The 21,247-nt window shown below is 43.4% G+C and overlaps 1 protein-coding gene across 2 annotated transcripts in view; it reads right to left on the bottom strand.

The window, feature by feature from the left end:
- The window catches only part of DEPTOR (DEP domain containing MTOR interacting protein), a 63,266-nt gene that overhangs the window by 25,831 nt on the left and 16,188 nt on the right, over nucleotides 1-21,247 (bottom strand). For both annotated transcript variants that reach the window (XM_081874529.1, XM_081874528.1), the window contains exons 4-5: nucleotides 19,244-19,367; nucleotides 6,673-6,851 (exon numbers count right to left, since the gene is read on the bottom strand). In XM_081874529.1, coding sequence (XP_081730655.1) covers nucleotides 6,673-6,851; nucleotides 19,244-19,367 — 303 coding nt within the window. The remainder of the gene's footprint in view (nucleotides 1-6,672; nucleotides 6,852-19,243; nucleotides 19,368-21,247) is intronic.

Here is a 21,247-nt window from a genome sequence, read left to right on the forward strand (position 1 = left end):
CGCACCAAAAGAGGAAGCTCTGGGTCACATGCATGGGTATAAATAGGTCCCTCGAACTGTTTGGGCTGCATCCCATTGGCCAGATTGCACCCAGTTTTGAGGAACCTACCAATTGGTTGTTGTGGCTGACCAATCGTACCCACCCACAACACAGGGTGTCAGTTTTCCAGGTCTTACCGCAATACATGCCCTCTTTAAGGGAGCTCCTGATATGCCAAAATTTCATTATTCCAAGCGCTGACAAAATGACAAATTGCCGCGCTTCCTGTCATTCGCTTCTTCAACTTCGCTTCTGCAATTATTGTTATTAAAGAGATTCCATCTCAGCCTGCTTTATTTCAGCTTTCTGGTTTATTTCAGTGGCAACTTTATTGGCTCGCCCCACCAGGTGTGCTTTCCAATTCCCCCCCAAGGCCTTCATTAAGCTGAATAGTTTTAAAATTAAAATTGCAGAGGATGTTACATTTTGTAGCAATTCATTTCCTGGTTCCTAGATTCTAATTACACCATGGATGGTGTCTGACTTCATTATGTAGAAAGCAGGTGATCTCATGGTTTTAAATATATGCAGTGATAACTGCGGGGGTGAGTGGGTGAGAGTGAAACAGAGCTTCAGCACTGTAAGTAAAAACCAAACTCAGTGGTAGAGAACATAAGGCTAGCTGTCTCCTAAGTCTGATTCCCCCCACCCACCACGTGCACTGAATATCCACTTTCGCCAGCTACATTATTTTCAAGCTTGGCCCAGCTCACAAAGAAAATATCTGAATAAAGTCCGCTTTATTTTCCTACATTCACTTCCAAGAATCTTCCAAGAACTGAATAAAAAAGATTTTGAAGAAATCACTGTCATTATGGAAAACACCACAGATTTCCAAATCTTTAACTCCTCATCTTTTGAACATTTGGCGCATGAATCTTCTATAAATGCTTTAGGATAGTGACCAATTTTTGAAAATAAAAAAAATACTCATTTCTTTTGCATTTGCAAAATCCTGTGTTTTTCTGCCCTACCCATATTTCCTAGAGATTGATGACCTGATTTTCACGTTAAATGTGCACCTTTCATCTCTGCATAACCCTGATGTGTCACACACTGACCCACTAAGTACAATAGCAGAAGGGCTTCCCTTCCAATTTTCCTCCCAGTGGAGAATAAATACTGCAAGACAAAAACATATGATATTGCAGAGAGCTTTCCCCCCATTCCTTCCAAAGGCTTTTTGGTCTTCAGAGCTAATCTGGCATCTGTTAATGTGCTTTAATGGTAGCATCAATTCAGAACATCTACCCTGTCATTAAAAATCCAGACGTTCAGTTACTGGTGTTCAACTATCTTTCTATCCAAGCCAATTCCCAATATTATATCCCACTCTCCTAACATTTCATCATGTTTTACTGGGCTCAAGAAAAGAGACTTTTGGTTGTTCCAGGGGGTTGGACTTAAACCAATGGGTTCAAATTACAAGAAAAAGGATCCAGACGAAACATTAGGAAGAGCTTTCTGAAGATATGAGTGGTTCAGCAATGGAATGGACCACCTTGGAAGGTGGTGGCCTATTTTTGTTAGATTATTTTAAGCAGAGAGTGAATGGCCACCTATCATCTATGCTTTGGTAGTAAAGGTGAAAAGGTAAAGGACCCCTGGATGGTTAAGTCCAGTCAAAGGCTATGGGGTTGTGGCACCCATCTCACTTTCAGGCTGAGGGAACCGGCGTTTGTTGAACTTCCTGTAGAGGTAGGCAGTTAGAATAGACTACTTTTGAGGGACCTTCCAATTCTATGACAGAGGACAGTTCAATCTCTAAAGGCAAGGAACAGTTTGTCCCAATTGCAACTGTGTCTACAGATGCTTTTACTTTTGTCATCCATTCTACCATGGGAGAGACACAGCCTGTACCACTCCTCTCCCTTCTGAAGGTAGCTGACATATTAGGGGAAGGGGCATTGCTACCCAGTCTCAGCGAAGGTGATAGATCTTTAGCTAGTCTACATTTCTAAAATGCTCATGCTGCATTCCATAACAGTCTAGTGTCATACCAAGATATAGATCCCAGGGTGGGATTATATGCAGATGTATAGTGGGGCTGTCAGCATGAGACAGTGGCTACACCCTGGGAATGGCTTTGACTGGCCAAACTAAACCAAGTGAGGGCAGCCAATGGGTCTCAAACCTTTTTGGTGAGTTAGAGACTTCCCCTGCATACAAAGACAGGCTCTAGCGCATTGAGTGGACAAGACCAGTAGTGGGTCCAATGGTCAAGAAGGAAGTTTCTGCATGGGCTGCAGAGGGAAGTGAGAAGCAGATGGGGCTCATCAAGCTGGGAAGGTAACCCATCTACAAGAAGGGAAACTCTGGTCCTAAATCTCTGCTGCCTTGCAGGAGATCTTTGGGAGAAGAAAAGGCCTACACAAATCCAGGGTGGAGTCCCTAAGACCATTGGATGGTGCCTTGCACGTTTCCTTCCAACAATTCCTGTAGCCAAGCTCTGCATGCAGTCATTCAGTACATGGTATGCATACATCTCAAGTTTACCAAATTGGGAAAGACCAGGACCAACTTAAGGCACAGAGCATTGCCAGAAAGGGGTGGCATTTTCAGACAGAAGTTCAAGAGGAAACAGAAGGTTCTGGTTAGAGAGGGAGCTGGTGTAACATAGTGGTTAACCTAAAATTCTGGTTGGAACCTTGTCTCTGCCATCAGCTCCACAGATGTCTGTCCCCTCAGTCTCACCTAGTGTACCTGCAAAACTGGGATAATAGTACTGCAAGGGTTGTTGTAAAGGTTATGACAAAGTAATACACATGAAATGCTTTGCACACTCAAAAGCGTTATAGAAACACAAAACATTTATTATTATTCAGACAGGCATTTAGATATGAAAGCTCTTGCCTCAATGCTAGAATTTGAACTAAAGTTGACAGTCAGGCCCTTTTCTATGACAATAAATTAACTAGAGAAGGAAACTGCATGTCATTATTCTTTGTGCTTATTCAGCAATAAGGGTAGTCGAGTTCTATTATAAACGGTGACAGCAGTTTATAAAGACAACCAATGAGGCACAAAGGTATTTTATCCTACACTCAATCGTCAGCCAAATATCTCATTCAGCTCTTGCCAGGCTACAGCAGAATGCCAATTAGTGTTAATTGAAACTGTATTGACAATGCTGACATAGAAGTCACAAAGAATGGCTTGGCCCTTGGAGAGCAGAGGAAACTTGCCAGCGGATCCATGGTATTTACTTGCAAACTGAGCAGACTCTATAAAGATTGCAATAAACAGACAACGTGAAAAGCAGGCAGCTGTTGTTATTTCAAAGTTAGCTTGCAATTTGGAAACAGGATGGAGGGAGGTGAGAAGGGAAGATTTCTAATTTTTTAGCTATGCTAGTTTCAGTATAAGTACAGATGCAGTCAAAACAGATGTTATTTTTGTTTGCTACATCTAAAATCCATAATCATTCCATCTCAGCTGAGTGTAACCAATATCGTTTCTAACTCGGGTGAAACACAATGAAATCTATAGAAACTAAGTCTTTAAACCAAATCTCCTACTGGCAAAGTATTATAAATAAAGAGCTTAGCCTCTCTGGGCTTTAATCAGATTTTACACCAGTCCTTTTCATCCTAAATTCTTGGAAAGTCAATAAGAACACTCCATTTCTAACATTAAACAGGAACAAGGGAGTTGCATACATTTCCTCTGGCTGCAATTCCAATGTGTTTCAGTTCCCCAGGGGAAATCTTGCATGACTGGGTCAGAACACTGTTGGATTAGCCCATCAGTGCCCTTGGTAGCCGGCCAAAAATTATGGTTGCCAGTGGGAGGAAGTTGCTTGTTTTCAGGTGGTGCGTTGGCATGTTTTTGATTTGATCGGGGAAACCTGGGTTGCAGCCCTGTTCCATTTTTTGTTTGTTTGCTTGTTTTAATTTTTAATCACCATCATCCCATAGGATTCAAGCACATCCAAAGAAAACATTCGAATAAAACACAACTTGCAATCGCGCAATTATTAAAATCTTTTTTTAAAAAAAAGCCTTCAATAATGTATTGAAATTTCAGCCATAACAATTACAGCACAGAAGACTAAATTGGGCTTCACACATCCTTGACCTCTCAAAGGCCCAATGGAAAAGGTATGTGTTCAATTGACACAAAGAATCTGGCAGGAAAAGGGACAGCTTGTTGACAGGACAAACAGGGCTGGCAGATATTGGAAGAGACACTCCTGGCTCAGTCCTGCTCAGAATTAGCTGGGCAGCAGTTCCATTGAACTCAGAGGTGCTTTCTTCTGACTGCAGAGGATGGTTTAACTCATAACAGACTTTGAACTTTAACAAAAGATCTTTGGCCTGCTTTAGCTTTTTAATGACAAATGCAGCAGCCACGAAATTAAAAGACGCCTGCTTCTTGGGAGAAAAGCAATGACAAATGTAGACAGCATCTTAAAAAGTAGAGACATCACCTTGCCAACAAAGGTCCGTATAGTTAAAGCCATGGTTTTCCCGGTAGTGATGTATGGAAGTGAGAGCTGGACCATAAAGAAGGCTGATTGCTGCAGAATTGATGCTTTTGAACTATGGTGCTGGAGGAGACTCTTGAGAGTCCCATGGACTGCAAGAAGATCAAACCTATCCATTCTGAAGGAAATCAGCCCTGAGTGCTCACTGGAAAGGCAGATCGTGGAGCTGAGGCTCCAGTACTTTGGCCACCTCATGAGAAGAGAAGACTCCCTGGAAAAGACCCTGATGCTGGGAAAGATTGAGGGCAGAAGGAGAAGGAAGTGGAAGAGACAGTTTCACTGCTGCGTAAAGTCTCTGGGTGATATTCAACTATGTTTTACTCAAGGGTAGGCCCATTAAAATCATTAAGCCCAACTAAGCTAGGTCCATTCATTTCAGTAGGTCTGAGTGAAACCTAATTGAACATCAGCCACATACTTTCCCCCTCCAAAGCTCTAGTGCAAATTCTTACCAAAGGTGGCAGGAGGGTCTGCAGAATCCAGTTAGAATGAGGAGAATCTACTGTCTAGAGAAAGCTGGTAAAAGTGGTGCTGTGATACTTTCATTTTGTAAAAGATGGACAGCCTGCCTGAAGCAGATGGGGGCCTGAAGGGGCCAAGGCTGATGGCTGAACCAGTATCCAATTGAGGTATATCTGTCTGTGTGATGTGGCAGAATAAGAACTTGGAGTGGCCTCTCTCTCTCTCTCTCTCTCTGCATTATCTTATCTTCACCCTGTTCTACCTCTTCCTTTTATCTCCCAGTCCTTGCCTATAGCATGTTCTTGCCACTTCAGAGGCCAAGGGAGTACATTTTACTTGTGCGCTGTGCCCTTAGCAGCTGGCACCCTATAAATTACTCTATGGCAGCAAGATTAATTGCACAACTATGATGTAAGTTGGCAAAAAGTCATTCATTGCGTTATTTCCAGCCCAAGTTGAAGAGCAGTAAAATTAAAAAACCAAAGCGAAAACCCTCAGAGCCAGTTGTAATTCAATCCCTTTGAGGGTTGGCATTGCCAAGGGAGAAGAAGGAGTGAGCAGATCGCTACAAGTAAATACAGGACAATAAGAAATGATGGATGATGTGGCCCAAGCCCTACACTACCCAACTCTCCCCTGAAAATTACCTTCTGCTGGCAACAGCCAGGCAGAATTGGACTTAAGATGTAACTAATTTTTGCTACTCTCACAGTTTGAAGCTTTTAAAATCAACTGGACTTAAAAGACAGTCAAGACTAAGGGCGTATCCACAGTTTGTCTTGCCCTTCTGCTTTCCCCTGGAGAAAGTCACTCTTTAGTGCTCAATCAGACCAAAGAGCAACTTGGGTTTCCCCCCGGATTAACATTTGTTCCGATATATCGCTAAAGAGTGGGTTCTTCCTTGGAAAGGAGCAGGGCAAGGGGAAAACTGCTTGGACCCCTGCTTTCTATGCACAACAAATGCAGAGTGTGGATGAGCACTAAGGTTGCATACACACTCCTGGTTTTTCTGCATTCAATGCACTCCCACCGCTGGTTTGGAAAGCAGTGCACACCTGACATCAGCCACAATCCCTATCTGCCCTGTATCTGCCCTGTCACTCCTTATGAAATACTGCATTATGATGGGCTTGCCCAGCTTTAATCAAAATTTAGAAAAAGGAAAACCTTGCTGTGTTCTGAGCTGGCGATGTGTACACAGCCCAAGTCCTTTGTCGATGTTTTAAACTGGACTCAGGTCGCAACTAACTTTTCCAACTTTGGGCTCTCACAGTTGGCAGCTTGTGCTGAACTTTGAATCACAGGTTTTCCAAAAGGAGGAGAAACCACCACAACCAAACCCTTCTTGGGTACAGCTGAAAAAAGAAAGAAGGATATACTCTTCTCAGAAAAAGAAATATAAGCTGCTCAATAGGACATGGGTCAAAATGACCAATCTAATGATGCCAGATCTACACAAATTGTGACCCACCAAGCTGACCACTAACTACTAAGTATAGTTACTTAATATAACTTTCTGTTTTGCTGCCTGTCTGGGATTGCAAAAGTGAGGAGCATTCACAATATATATATGCCCACCACTTAAAAATATGTAGGGTTAAGTAGTCCATATTAAACCATGCAACCACCTTATGAGATCCTTCACATCTAGACAGAGCTCTCTAAAGCAAGGAACATTTCTCACCATGCTGTATAATTCCGTGCTCCAGCAGCCTGCGACCAAGTTGTTCAGCTTCAGGCCTTGTGGTGGCCTCTCCTTCCTGGATCAACCAGTCAATCAGCTGAGATGCCATGAAAGTGCGTTCATATTTTATTCCTTCCTCTTCCCTGGCTTGTAAAAGTGCATTTTCGGTATTCATCAACCTGCGACGAAAGAAGGGAGGGAGAGGAAACGTGAGCACGTGAAGGTGAAACTGCAGAAATGTCTTTTAATTCCACCTTCGTCCAGGTTTACCCAAGGATGGAGCAAGAACATTGTAAGTAACACAAGTGGTTGCTTCCAGTTGAGAGCATTTAAGAAAGGAGCCGGCGTACAGTTTCCGGGTCACGTGGCCAGCATGACTAAGCCGCTTCTGGCGAACCAGAGCAGCGCACGGAAATGCCGTTTACCTTCCCGCCAGAGTGGTACCTATTTATCTACTTGCACTTTGAATCAGAAGGTCAGCGGTTCGAATCCCCATGACGGGGTGAGCTCCCGTTGCTTGGTCCCTGCTCCTGCCAACCTAGCAGTTCAAAAGCACGTCAAAGTGGAAGTAGATAAATAGGAACCGCTCTGGCAGGAAGGTAAACGGCGTTTCCGTGCGCTGCTCTGGTTCGCCAGAAGCGGCTTAGTCATGCTGGCCACATGACCCGGAAACTGTACGCCAGCTCCCTCAGCCAATAAAGTGAGATGAGCGCCGCAACCCCAGAGTCGGTCACGACTAGACCTAATGGTCAGGGGTCCCTTTACATTTTTACACATAGATCAGAGGGTGAGGACATGCTTTGTATGCAAAAGGTCCTGAATGCAATCAGCAGCATCTGAGCAGACTGAGCCATATAGTAATGAAACAAGGATGTTTTTGTCCAAACACAGCTCCCAGTTCTTCCCTGCAAGGGCCCCTCATCATCCAAACCAAAGCATCTATCTGCTTTGCATTTGAAACCTTCCAGGATCAATCCCAGGATCTCCCTGTAGGGCTAGGAAAGATGCCAGTGCTCTGCAAGATTCATACAGGTGGTCTGCGGCATATTGGTGGTGGAAGACATGAGACAGCACATCCATCACATTAAACAGTCGATCTATAACTGTATTGCTACAGTCTCCTTAAAAATGTTCCTCTTAACTGCCTTGCAAGTTTGATAAATCAGGCTTATCTACCCAACTTCCTTATGAAATATATGACCAGGAACTCAGTGGAGAAAGCTTGCAACATATTAATTCCACAGTGAAAGCTAAAATTAGACCTATGTCAGTTGTTTCAGTGGCGGGTGGGAACTGACAGTTTTGTTAACCAAGTAATAGGTCAATGAACTCATCTGAAACTTCGTGTTACGTGAACTATAGAATAAGTTCACTTGTTCCTTTCTCCTGAGTTCTTCTCTTCCTGGCCTACAACGTGAAATAACAGGCTTGCACCATTCGCACTTGACGATTTTCCAGATTCCTTTAAGGTTCACTAATGGCTAAACAGAAGTACTTCTTCTGTTTGTGAAAGGGGCAAAATCCTGTGAATGGAACAAGCTCTGCTGTAGGCATTTTTATAATTCTAATGGTACCAAGAGGGACGCGGGTGGCGCTGTGGGTTAAACCACAGAGCCTAGGACTTGCCGATCAGAAGGTCAGCGGTTTGAATCCCCACAACGGGGTGAGCTCCCATTGCTCGGTCTCTGCTCCTGCCAACCTACCAGTTGGAAAGCACGTCAAAGTGCAAGTAGATAAATAGGTACCACTCCGGCGGGAAGGTAAACGGCGTTTCCGTGCGCTGCTCTGGTTCGCCAGAAGAGGCTTAGTCATGCTGGCCACATGACCCGGAAACTGTACGCCAGCTCCCTCAGCCAATAAAGCGAGATGAGCGCTGCAACCCCAGAGTCGGTCACGACTGGACCTAATGGTTAGGGGTCCCTTTACCTTTACCTAATGGTACTAAGTGTTTTTATTTTAATAGAATTTATCAGGAGAAAATGAAGCTTGAGCTAAAATACTTCCCTGACAGCATCAATAAAAAGCGAATCAGATGCAATAATCATTTGACAAGCCCTTTTCCGTTCAAATGCAAGACGTTAGTTCTTGACTGCTGATACAGAATAATAGAAATGGTACGGACAACATTTTAGAGATGATACCTTCGATCACATCCTGTTCTCTCTAAAGCCAATAGACATTAAGCTAAGGCTTTTTCTAAGCAGCTCTTATCCCGGTTTTGTTGACTCTGAGTGGGAATTCTTTGTTAATAGTTCTTTGAGGAGTCTATAAATAACATGCCCGGCTGCTTGGTGTGGCCAGGAAGAACAAAAGAGATGCTAATGGCTGCAATGGACAGGCACATGAAAGGAATCTGGAAAACTGCCAAGTGGGGATTGTTGGTGGCAGCAGGGACCTCACAGGACTTCCACATCAGGAATCCAGAAGAGATCAGCTAAAGAGCAGGAACGTCGGAACAAAGACTCTGGGACCCCGGACGTATGCTGGTTTTATGCCACTTTAACCACCATGACTTCTTCCAAAAAATTGTTTATGGGCTTGCTGGACAACTGCCACTTGCAGAAAACTTGCCAGACAACTTCAAATGACAATAATGGACTGGCATAACAAGCTACAAGAATTTGCTGAAATGGCGCAGTTGACAAATAGCCTGAGAGGCAATTCAAAACAAAAAATTATGAAAAAGTGGGGTAGATATAAGATATATGTTCAAAAATATAGTAAAGGTGTGCTATCTATGCTAGCATTCGATTGATGTTGGAGAGAGACTGAGTTGAGAAATAAAACCAAGGGTACATATTGATATAGGAATGTATTAGATAAAATGTAAAGAAATATACAATAATAAGAGTACTTTCATTTGTAAAAATGGAATATACAACAGGATAGACAGGAAGCCCAAAGTGTTGGTACATATTTAATTTTGGAATAGTTTTTTGTCCTTGTTTCTTTTCTTTAGGTATATAAACTTTGTATACATGCTGAAAATTATATTATAATAAGCCTTGTGAAGTAATATGATAATGTTTACCAATGTAACATAAGAATGTTAATAACTAAATAAAACTCAAAACAAAGCAAATGAAATAGGAACGAAGCGGTTTAAGAGCTCATGCACAATTTTGGCTTGTCCCAAGCCTAGAAAGACAGGTCCGGGAGGTTTTCTGCTTGCCCCGTGCTTTCTAGGCATGGATCTGAATGGTTTTTTGGCTGCTTTCCCCTGGAAAACCTGTCAGAACAAACATCCAACTGCAGAAAAAACTGATTCAGCCGTAAACAGTGGCTTTTCCCGGGGGGAAGTGGCAGAACAAGTGGAAGTGTGGGCGAATGCTAAGTCTGCAGCGGGGATTTAAGGCATATCCCCAGAGGACACTTCTGCAGTCATGTCTGTTGTGAAGAAGAAGAAGAGGAGTTTGGATTTGATATCCCACTTTATCACTACCCGAAGGAGTCTCAAACCAGCTAACATTCTCCTTTCCCTTCCTCCCCCACAACAAACACTCTGTGAGGTGAGTGGGGCTGAGAGACTTCAGAGAAGTGTGACTAGCCCAAGGTCACCCAGCAGCTGCATGTGGAGGAGCGGGGAAGCGAACCCGGTTCACCAGATTACAAGTCTACCGCTCTTAACCACTACACCACACTGGCTTTCCACGGACCTGTGTTCCAGGGACCTGTGCAAGATCATCAATGAAATGCCAAAGTTGGTGACAAGGAATAGCTTGAGCCAGTTGTGTTGCAACACTAGAGATGCGTATCAAAACGAACCTGATAAACCCCAGACATGAAAATATTCTTTTCTCATATCAGTGTTAAATCACCATACACACGGGGCAGAAATCTTCAGTGAGCCAGTTTATAGAGGCACTAGAATCAAACCTTCCTGTGGACTGCACCAGTTTCAGCTGCATGTAGTGGCAGCAGAACATTCCATAAAATCAGAGAATTGTTGAGTTGGAAGGGACCCAAAGGGTCTTTTAGTCCAACCCCCTATATTTGAATGGACATAGCAGTTGGTCTCTATCAACTTTCAGTATCTAGAGTAATATAAATTTTTCAAAGAAGAAGGTTTTGTTCAAAATCTATGGAAATTCATTATAGGCTAAGAATCCACATGTACAGTACATTAAAAAAATATCTCAGCAATGAAATGCAAAACTGAAGATGGTGATCCCTCGTAATATAAAATAGCTGATTTCATGCCCATTTGAGTGGAAACAGTAGGATACTGGATTATACACTAATCCTGGAAGTTTAATATCAAAAACACGTGTATATGCATTGCTAGAAAGATTACAGCAGAAAGAATAAATAATTGATCTGAAACTGAACCTCAGAAATGTCTGAGGTTATTTTTGGGGAGAAAAACCCCATCCTTCCTTCCAATAAAAATATAAGTTCTCATTTCTTGGGATTGCATCTTATTAACTTTCAGTCTATGGGATGCAATGGGAATGGTTCCTTTTAATTTAGTTTTCAAAATAGGGCCTAGAAAAAAAGGATAATCCAAACATAAATGAATGGCAATATTTGTAAGGAATCTGCTGATTGGGGAAATTTTGAGCAAAACAAAAGTTCTGTTTTTGACCTATAAAGTCTCATATACTGTAGTATGAATCCCCTCCAACACACACACACACACACACACACACACACACAGAGAGAGAGAGAGAGAGAGAGAGAGAGAGAGAGAGAGAGATAGGCAGAGAGATAGAGAGATAGGGAGAGGGAGAGGGAGAGAGAAGCTCCTAAAATATATTGTGTGTCTTGGTTTTAATACTCTTAACCAAAGGATGCTTATATTTTTCTGGAAATAAATTAGTTTAACTTTATTCATTAATGTCAATCTTGCCATTTTTAAGCCCCTATGTGTATCACAGCTGATTTTAGGGGATTGGTTTCATTTGGTGAAAAGGGTTTAGATCCTGAAATGGAGCCCAAATGGTCCAGAAGGCTTTCAGCAGCTACACTCCCCCTATGCTTGCCATGTTGTTATTTGAGGGTGGTAAGGTCTCCTTAGGGGTCGCGGGTGGCACTGTGGGTTAAACCACAGAGCCTAGGACTTGCCGATCAGAAGGTCAGTGGTTTGAATCCCCGCGATGGGGTGAGCTCCCATTGCTCGGTCCCTGCTCCTGCCAACCTAGAAATTCGAAAGCATGTCAAAGTGCAAGTAGATAAATTGGTACCGCTCCAGCGGGAAGGTAAACGGTATTTCCGTGCACTGCTCTGGTTTGCCAGAAGCGGCTTGGTCATGCTGGCCACATGACCTGTACGCTGTACGCCGGCTCCCTCGGCCAGTAAAGCGAGATGAGCACCACAACCCCACAGTCGGTCACGACTGGACCTAATGGTCAGGGGTCCCTTTACCTTTACCTTTAAGGCCTCCTTACAACTAGCTACCTTCCCCCTATGGACGTGACCCTGCTTGCTATCTGATTTTGTAACCTCAAGATTCCCCGGTTCTCCTTCTTATTCCATCAGCAGGAGGAAGCTGGGGTCTAATAATTACACCTTTCAACAGTCCCTGTTCAGGGGAGAAGCTAAACTGAGGCCAGAAAGCTAGCACGATCAATTGTGATTTGAAACCTCTTTACTGAGCAAATCTAGTTAGCTGCTTGCATCATGTATCCAGGTTGTTTACCCCATGTAATTCATGTACTTCGCACACAGACACAAACTCTCGGAAGCTACGCATCTGCATGCGATGATAGCTAATGCCTCCTTAATTTCTGGCAGGGACAAAATGTTCTGGGTTTTAGAAAAGGGGAGGAAAAACAAGGATCTTGCCAGGGGGCAAACTGGAGAGTGATGTGTAAATCCAATAAACATTATCAAAAGCTATCTTGTTTTGACTGTGTTTTATCCACACAGGGGACACATCCAAACAGCGGACAAAGAGTTTAAACAGAGTTTAATTTTTAGCTACTCAAGCATGCATGGTCTCGCCATGGTAACAGGAAATCAAAAACAAGGTGCAACAGGGAGATTTCATTGTCCAGACACAAGCCCACTGTGCAAATGAGCCCTGTAATCAAAATTGGTAGAAATATGCCCATCAATGGTAAACATGTGTGTGTGTGTGTGTGTGTGTGTGTGTGTTCACATGTGTGTGTCTATCAAACGATAAACAATGTTAAACACATCCCATTGGTATTCACAGCAACAGCAGTTTTGGAGTGTTGACTCTCACTGAAAGTGGAATGGAAGAGGGAAAGGCTTCAGTTCCCCCTCTCCGCCTGCCTTGATCTTGATCCTGAGCAAACCACCTAACAGGTTCTATAAGCAGTTTTAAGAGATACGTGCAATGTTAGAACACACGCTCTCTTTTATGTTCAGTTTTGCAGGGGTGGGTGGGTAGGGAGGGCTTGCATCTATCTGTAAGGCTGGATGGCCATTGTGTTGTGCTTGGAGCACAGATAGACCTGTTGCATTTCCCATGGGAATTCTTGTAAGTGTCAGTATGTGGCAGGGAGGGGGGCAGGTTTGCCCTTACCGTTAAATTGGCCCTCCAAATGCAGTGCTTTTCACCTCACATTTCATGCACATAGGGGTGAATGGCAAGAAATCACTTATTTTAATAATAATAATAATAATAATAATAATAATAATAATAATAATTTATACCCCGCCCTCCCCAGCCAGAGCCAGGCTCAGGGTGGCTAACACCAGTAAAATTACAATAAAAACTTAATGGGGGGGGGGGGACAATTTAAAGTACAGGTTAAAATGCAATTTAAAATGCAGCCTCATTTTAAAAGTAGCCCATGGATCAAAACCGTAAGGGGAGGGAAAACATAAGGGTCAGACTGAGTCCAAACCAAAGGCCAGGCGGAACAGCTCTGTCTTGCAGGCCCTGTGGAAAGATATCAAGTCCAGCAGGGCCCTAGTCTCTTGCGACAGAGCGTTCCACCAAGTCGGGGCCAGTACTGAAAAGGCCCTGGCCCTAGTTGAGACCTAGTTAAGACTTTTGTAGGAAGTCAAAGGGTATACACTTGGAGACCATCGGTGTATGTTTCAGTACTGCACAAAACCTGTTCCCACCCCCCAGTGATCCCAATAATTAGAAATCAAGCAGGATCCCATCTCCATTCTGCTTTTAATTTTTGGTCATTCTAGAGCAGGAGTGGGAAACCTTCTTGTTATGAAGCACTCTTGACCCACATTAAAAGTTTGCTTGGGGGTCACGATCCAGTAGTGGTGGGTGGCATTAATGGGTGCTGACGGCATAGCTCACACAAATCTGAACTGAACTGACCACCTGCAAGGGTCTGCATGAAATTAGGCTGAAGGCCACCTGCAGCCACAGCTCTAACATATAACAGGAGATACATGGGATTTTTGTGTGTTAGACAGCTCTGCTTTATCTGCCTTAACAAAGTGATTGCAGGTAGCCTGACAAAGTGGATTTAAAAGTGCTGTTAGTAAGCAGATTTTGTACAGTCTCAGATGATAAAACAGCATCATGGGAATCTTTCAAATGGAAAAGCCTGTTAAGTCATCCTGTCTACTTCCCCTTTTAACACACAGTTATTCCCTAATGACTGTTTCATCCAATGTAGACTTTAAAGCCTCACAACACCAGGCAGGGCATAGAACAACAACCAAAAGAAAGTTGACTGCCACAAAAACAGAGAATGTAATGACTACGCATGGGTGTATAACTTGCATCTGGGTAGTTTGCAGTCCTGGGGGTCTGTGTGGAAAGGGAATAAACTAACTGAAACAGAAAATTATATTAAAGTCACACACTATCACAGTATTTACTGGCACTCAAAGACTAAACCTGAGCTGGTTTTCCACTATTTTATTATTATTTACTCTCGTTTTAAAATGCATATACAGTGGTACCTCGGTTTACGAACTTAATCCGTTCCGGAAGTTCGTTCTTAAACCGAAACTGTTCTTAAACCGAGGTGCACTTTCCCTAATGAGGCCTCCCGCCACCGGTGCCCTTCCACTGGTCGGATTCCGTTCTTAGACCAAAGTAAAGTTCTCAAACCGGGACACTACTTCCGGTTTTGCAGAGTTTGTAAACTAAATCGTTCGTAAACAGGACTGCCCTTCAAAAAAGAAAGACCACAGGGCAGTTTACAACATATGCAAGGTTGTAGGTTCGATCTTATGAGTTTGACCAAACTGCGGGAGGCAGTGGAAGACAGGAGTGCCTGGCGTGCTCAGGTCCATGGGGTCACGAAGAGTCGGACATGACTAGACGACTAAACAACAGTAAAGGTTTAATCTCCTTTTTTAAAAGGGCCCACATAGCATAGGAAAAACGTCTTACTTAGACCTTGGGATACCAGTTAATGGGCTAGAAAAATCAGTGGTTGGACTGAGTTACTGGTAATTCACATTGAAACAGATATTTGTTTCAATTTTCAGTTTATTGAATATGAATTCAATATTAGTTTATTGAATATGAATTCAATATTAGTTCATATGAATGAAATTAATGCTAACATAACATGTGTGCATTTATTCTGAGCGCAGAAAACACGTTTCCTTGCTGTAGAATTTGGCTTGTCTTAAAACCTATGGAGAACACACAGGCCTTCCTTTACATTAAAAATTTCTGTGGTCGCCATGCACTATTTAGAACACTGTTATTTGAAGTAGGTGGGGAAGGGAGAATCTGAAGGATCTTTCTGCCTTTTAGCACTGGGGCAGAGAGCATCTTTCCCATCTCTTTTAGGCTGAGTTCCAAGTTGGAACATCTAACTTTAACCACAACCATTAAGCCTTGCAATTTCCCTCTGTTTATGAAAACATTCTTCTATGGCATTAGGGAAGTGTATCGAAAACACAGCATGTCCTTCCATTTGCTGTGTTTGACATTTGAAAAGCAAGGGAAATTTGTTTCACTGGCTACTGCAAACAAACGGAACAAGAAGACAAACACAAAAAGAAGGGAAATTTAAAACAAACAAACAAACAAACAAACAAACAAACAAACAAACAAAAAGCACATCAATCCTACTTGAACTGAGGAACCATTATCGCAGTTTCCTCGTGCTCTTCTTATTATATTATTCATTGAATTTCTATACCACCCTATACCCGCAGGTCTCAGGGCAGTTCACGGAATAAAATCAGAACATAAAACCACAAAATACATAATCAGAATGAAAACAAAATAAAAACAACAGCAACCCGACTATTCTGACTGCCTCACACATATATCCAAAAAGTCACTATCCTTCTCAGTGTTTTACTAGCCCACTTATTTGTTTACCATCTGTTGTGTGTCAACTACCTGAAAGAACAGAAACCACCTGAAAAATACAGCCATTGTCAGGGACATGCCCAGCAGAGAGGAATCTCCAGAGGAATTGGCTGCACCTGAGTCGCCAAGAAGTAGGAGGCGGAGCAAGCGATTAGAGAAGAAGGTGGGAAAGGACATGGCGTATATCTGGCCTTGGGAGGGGTCAGAAGTCAGTCGAGTCAACTGACTCCAACAGTGAAGGATGTGTTGTGGAAGCTTGGACTGCTATAAACCTGTTATTGAGAAATAAACCTCGGCTACTTAAACTGCCAGTGTTCCATGTCTTGTGTGGGAGAAGTGCTAAACCTGACAGCTAGCTTACATCCAATTGATCATGGCTTTGTTACCTGGTGGCCTGGCGAAGATGTTTACTTACCACTGGTGACCAGATGAATAACAACTGACCTACCGTACTTGTTTTCTGTCTCTGTGCCTAAAGATTTACAATCCCCTATCTGGTGACTCTATCACCCAGTAGCGATGTATGGAAGTGAGAGCTGGACCATAAAGAAGGCTGATCGCCGAAGAATGGATGCTTTTGAATTATGGTGCTGGAGGAGACTCTTGAGAGTCCCATGGACTGCAAGAAGATCAAACCTATACAGTCTTAAGGAAATCAGCCCTGAGTGCTCACTGGAAGGACAGATCCTGAAGCTGAGGCTCCAATACTTTGGCCACCTCATGAGAAGAGACGACTCCCTGGAAAAGACCTGATGTTGGGAAAGATTGAGGGCAGAAGAAGAAAGGGACGACAGAGGATGAGATGGTTGGACAGTGCTATCGAAGCTACCAGCATGAGTTTGACCAAACCACGGGAGGAAGTGGAAGACAGGAGTGCCTGACGTGCTCTGGTCCATGGGGTCACAAAGAGTCGGACATGACTAAACAACAACAACATCTGGTAAAGGCCACAGCTTCTTGCTTCTACAATGGTACCTTGGGTTATAGACACTTCAGGTTACAGACTTCACTAACCCAGAAATAGTACCTCGGGTTAAGAACTTTGCTTCAGGATGAGAACAGAAATCGCGTGGCGGCGGCAGCGGGAGGCCCCATTAGCTAAAGTGGTACCTCAGGTTAAGAACAGTTTCAGGTTAAGAACGGACCTCTGGAACGAATTAAGTTCTTAACCCGAGGTACCCCTGTATTTCCCAAGCCCTGTTCTGATCTCCTACAGTCCCTTACTAGGGGCAAACATCCTCAACATCATTATTATTAAAATTTGTATATTGCCCATCATCACACAGATTAGCCATTTCTGTTATGCTAGGTAAGATTCCTGAGGACATCTGACAGACCAACCACTTTTTGAGACAGCTCTGGAATGCGATTCTCAGTGTTACAAAGCACCTACTTTCTTTCATTTCTCACATGCATTTTCCCTCTCTGAGGGCACGGGTCTTGTGTATGAGCCTTCAGTTTAAGTCAGGCGCGTGACCCAAACCATTCTTCAGTGAATGTCCATCATAGCAGCGCAAAATCGGGCTGCTGTGTATGTTACGTCTGGGTTTGCATCTTGAAGTAGCAAGATCGGGTATAGAGTTGCTCTGTCTGTCCAGGGAATTTGTGTAGTATTGGCAGGAAGAACCTGACTCGTACGTCTGCATAATATTGACAGTGGAAGAAAGACATGTTCTGTAGTTTCTAGTTGCCCTGAGCCACAAGGGCATTTCCTCTCCTCATATGGTACCTTCCTAAAATGGCCTTCTTGGATAGCTGAGGGGAGGGGCCTGGCATCGGGACAAAGTGAAGGCCCTTCGCTGTTTTGCTATTTCTAAGTTGGTTATGGACTCGGGTGGCGCTGTGGTCTAAACCACAGAGCCTAGGGCTTGCCAATAGGAAGGTCGGCAGTTCGAATCCCTGTGGCAGGGTGAGCTTCCGTTGTTTGGTCCCAGCTCCTGCCAATCTAGCAGTTGGAAAGCACGTCAGAGTGCAAGTAGATAAATAGGTACCACTCCAGTGGTAAGTTAAACGACATTTCCGTGCGCTGCTCTGGTTTGCCAGAAGCGGCTTAGTCATGCTGGCCACATGACCCAGAAAAACTGTCTGCAGACAAATGCCGGCTCCCTCAGCCTATAAAGTGAGATGAGCGCCACAACCCCAGAGTTGTCTGTGACTGGACCTAACGGTCAGGGGTACCTTTACCTTTACCTTTAAATTGGTTATATACGGTGTTTGGGACCTGAGGTATCTTTTGGTTTATTAGTAAGAGTAACACAGAAAGGACGTGGGTGGCGCTGTGGGTTAAACCACAGAGCCTAGGGCTTGCTGATCAGAAGGTTGGCAGTTCGAATCCCCGTGACGGGGTGAGCTCCCGTTGCTCGGTCCCTGCTCCTGCCAACCTAGCAGTTCGAAAGCACATCAAAGTGCAAGTAGATAAATAGGTAGCACTCCAGCGGGAAGGTAAACGGTGTTTCCGTGCGCTGCTCTGGTTCGCCAGAAGCGGCTTAGTCATGCTGGCCACATGACCTGGAAGCTGTACGCCGGCTCCCTCGGCCAATAAAGCGAGCTGAGCGCCGCAACCCCAGAGTCGGCCACGACTGGACCTAATGGTCAGGGGTCCCTTTACCTTTAACACAGAAAAATGCTTTGTTTCAGGGGAAATTGTTTTGCAGAAGCGCATATATTAGGCAGAATTCCATACAAACCTGCATGTTAATGAGAAATTCACACTAAAATGCTGGTGCGTTGTCTTGAGGACTTAGGAAAATTGCAGAGTAATACAGAGGACAGAACTTAAGTTTGTGGAAACGAGAAAATGAGAGGAAACAAAGCTGACACGTTGGTTCATCCCTAGCTGCGTCAGACAAATGAAAACACATTTCACTCTGTTCCTTGCACCTGAAAGAGCCACGTGTGCTGCTCTTGGATGCTAGTGTTGTACCAAAACACCCCTCATGAATTGACCAATCTGTTCACCTTTTGCATATCAATTTCCAGTAAATGTCAGCTCACATGTTGTACTTGCGCCTAAATCAGGCATGCTGCAAACAACCCCTTCAATCTGAGCAAAAATGACACGGACCTCGTCGCAGGTGGCAAACTCCTCTGTTATTTGACCCATATAATCTGACAGGATATTCAGAATCTCCATCCAACCATCTGTTTCAAATCTTAATTATATGCTCAGGACTCATCTCTGTCAGTATAACCTTTCTCTTGGGAAAACTGAGGAGATGGAAGATGGCGTTCTTAACAAAGGATAATGCATTTCAGCAAGAACCTACGAATGTAAGACCATTTTTCTAGTTGTTAATCAACGCAAGCCGATAAAGAGCAGCTAACACTGTCAATGTTCTGTGTGCAACCTACTTTTCATAGAGCCTCTGTCCTCTCATGAAGGCCTTCACTTCGTTGTCAAGTGGGAACGTTCCATCATCTTTCCGAAAGCGGTAGAAAAGTTTGAGGTCCTTGAATTCCTTATGCTCATCGCAAACTGAAGTGCAAAACCCAGAAGAAGAAGAAATAGTAAACACTTCACATCAAGAACTTGCAGTAATCATCATTATGAATCTGGAAGCAATGCAGATACTAAAGCATTGTTTTGCTTTACAAAAAAAACAGGCTTCAGATAAACCACAAAAACGATTGACCTTTTATTGTACTTCGTTAAAAAAAAACTTAGTTTGTGAAGCTCTACACGGTATTCCCACTTTATTGTATTATCAGCAGCCATTTATAGGTGGGGGGAATTACTGACCTTTTTAAAAAAAAATCTGTTGATTATAGTTTATTGCATTTTTACCCCACCCTTCCTCTAAGGAGCGTGGGGTGGTGTTTCATTGTTCTGTGTCCCCCACCATTTTATCTTCATAGCGCCCTGTGTGATAAGTTAAGCTGAAGGATAACAGAGCTTTGTAGTTGAGTGGGGACTTAGGTTTAAGTCTCCCTGATCCTACACTGACTCCAGTAACCCACAAATAGTAATTTGTGCAAAGTTTACAGGCTGAAAGAGAAAGAGAAGAATTCCAGTTCTATTCCACTTTATTTATTTATTAAACCTATAAGTCACTTTCCCCCCACAAAGGTAACTCAAAGCAGCATACTACAATAAATAAATAACACATATTAAAACCAGCGTAACACGGAAACAGAATAACATCTAATCCTCATTGTGGCGATCACACAGGGTCCCCGGACGTTTCACCGTCTATTGATCCCTGTGCCACCACTTTATTTCTCGCTGCCACCACCCAGGCCTTACCTGGTAAAATACCGAGTCCAGTCAGGGTTAAATTGTAACATAAACTTGTGTTTATTTATTGCAGTTTAACAAGCGTGTGGTTTCATAAACGGTCTCAGTCAATTAAAATCATGGGGTGCCTATCCAGACCTATAACTTTCACCACCTGCTCTCACTCACTAAACCACCTCTCAGATATTTACTTGTCTTCCTAGCTCCTAGCTGTTCCTGACTCAGCTTATTTCGCTACACTAACTCAACCTACCCACAGACTCTATCCCAATTCACTCCCACTCCAACCAACCACCCAACGAACTCTCTCCTTCACCCCTCCCAGAGATGGTTTTATAGTCCCTCTGACTCCACCCCCCTGGGTTCTGATTGGGTAACCTGTTTAACTATTTCACCTCCAGCACTCTCATATGTGAACGTCACACTCATTCCTGTTTAAAACTGCAACACCAAACAAAAGCCTAAGTGAACAAGTGGACCTTCAGCTTGCATTGTGAAATAATAGGAATCAGCACCAGCCATTTCTTAGAAGGGAGGGCAATCCACAAACAGGGCCCCGTCATAGGTTTGCACCACTTACGAAGACTCTCTTTCTATCTTGTGATCGATGGCCATTTTCGCAGGTAATGATAGGTTTCTGGCTTATTGTGGTTTATGACGAATAAGCAATTTGCCCAATTGCTCCCACTTTGGTGTGCACAGGCTAAACAAACCAGAGGAGCTAAACTTGAATTCCCCCCTTATGTTCAAAGATGAGATCCTGAATCGTTGCTATCTAGAGAGTCATGATCGCTGGCCAACCTGAAACCATAGTTTGTTGCTGACTTACCAATGGCATTTTGTTCAGAAGCAACAAACCACAATTCCCAGTTTGTTTATCCTGCTTACACCGGGGGAGGAGTGAAGTCGAAGGAAGTGGGCAGCATGCAGTGGCTAGATCTTCATTTAGCATAAGCTACAAACCCCAGTTTATTGTTACATGTGAACACGGCCAATCAATTACTGGTCTTTTTATCTCTCAGCTGCAGCCTATCTCTGTTTGTCCACTTATTCCATTTTCTTTTATGCACTTAAATCTCTGTATATTTCTCTTTAACAGTTCCCTCCATTGTCCAATATTT

This window comes from Podarcis erhardii (genome assembly GCF_964252035.2).
Source record: "Podarcis erhardii genome assembly, chromosome: 8".
NCBI classification, from domain to species: Eukaryota; Metazoa; Chordata; class Lepidosauria; order Squamata; family Lacertidae; genus Podarcis; species Podarcis erhardii.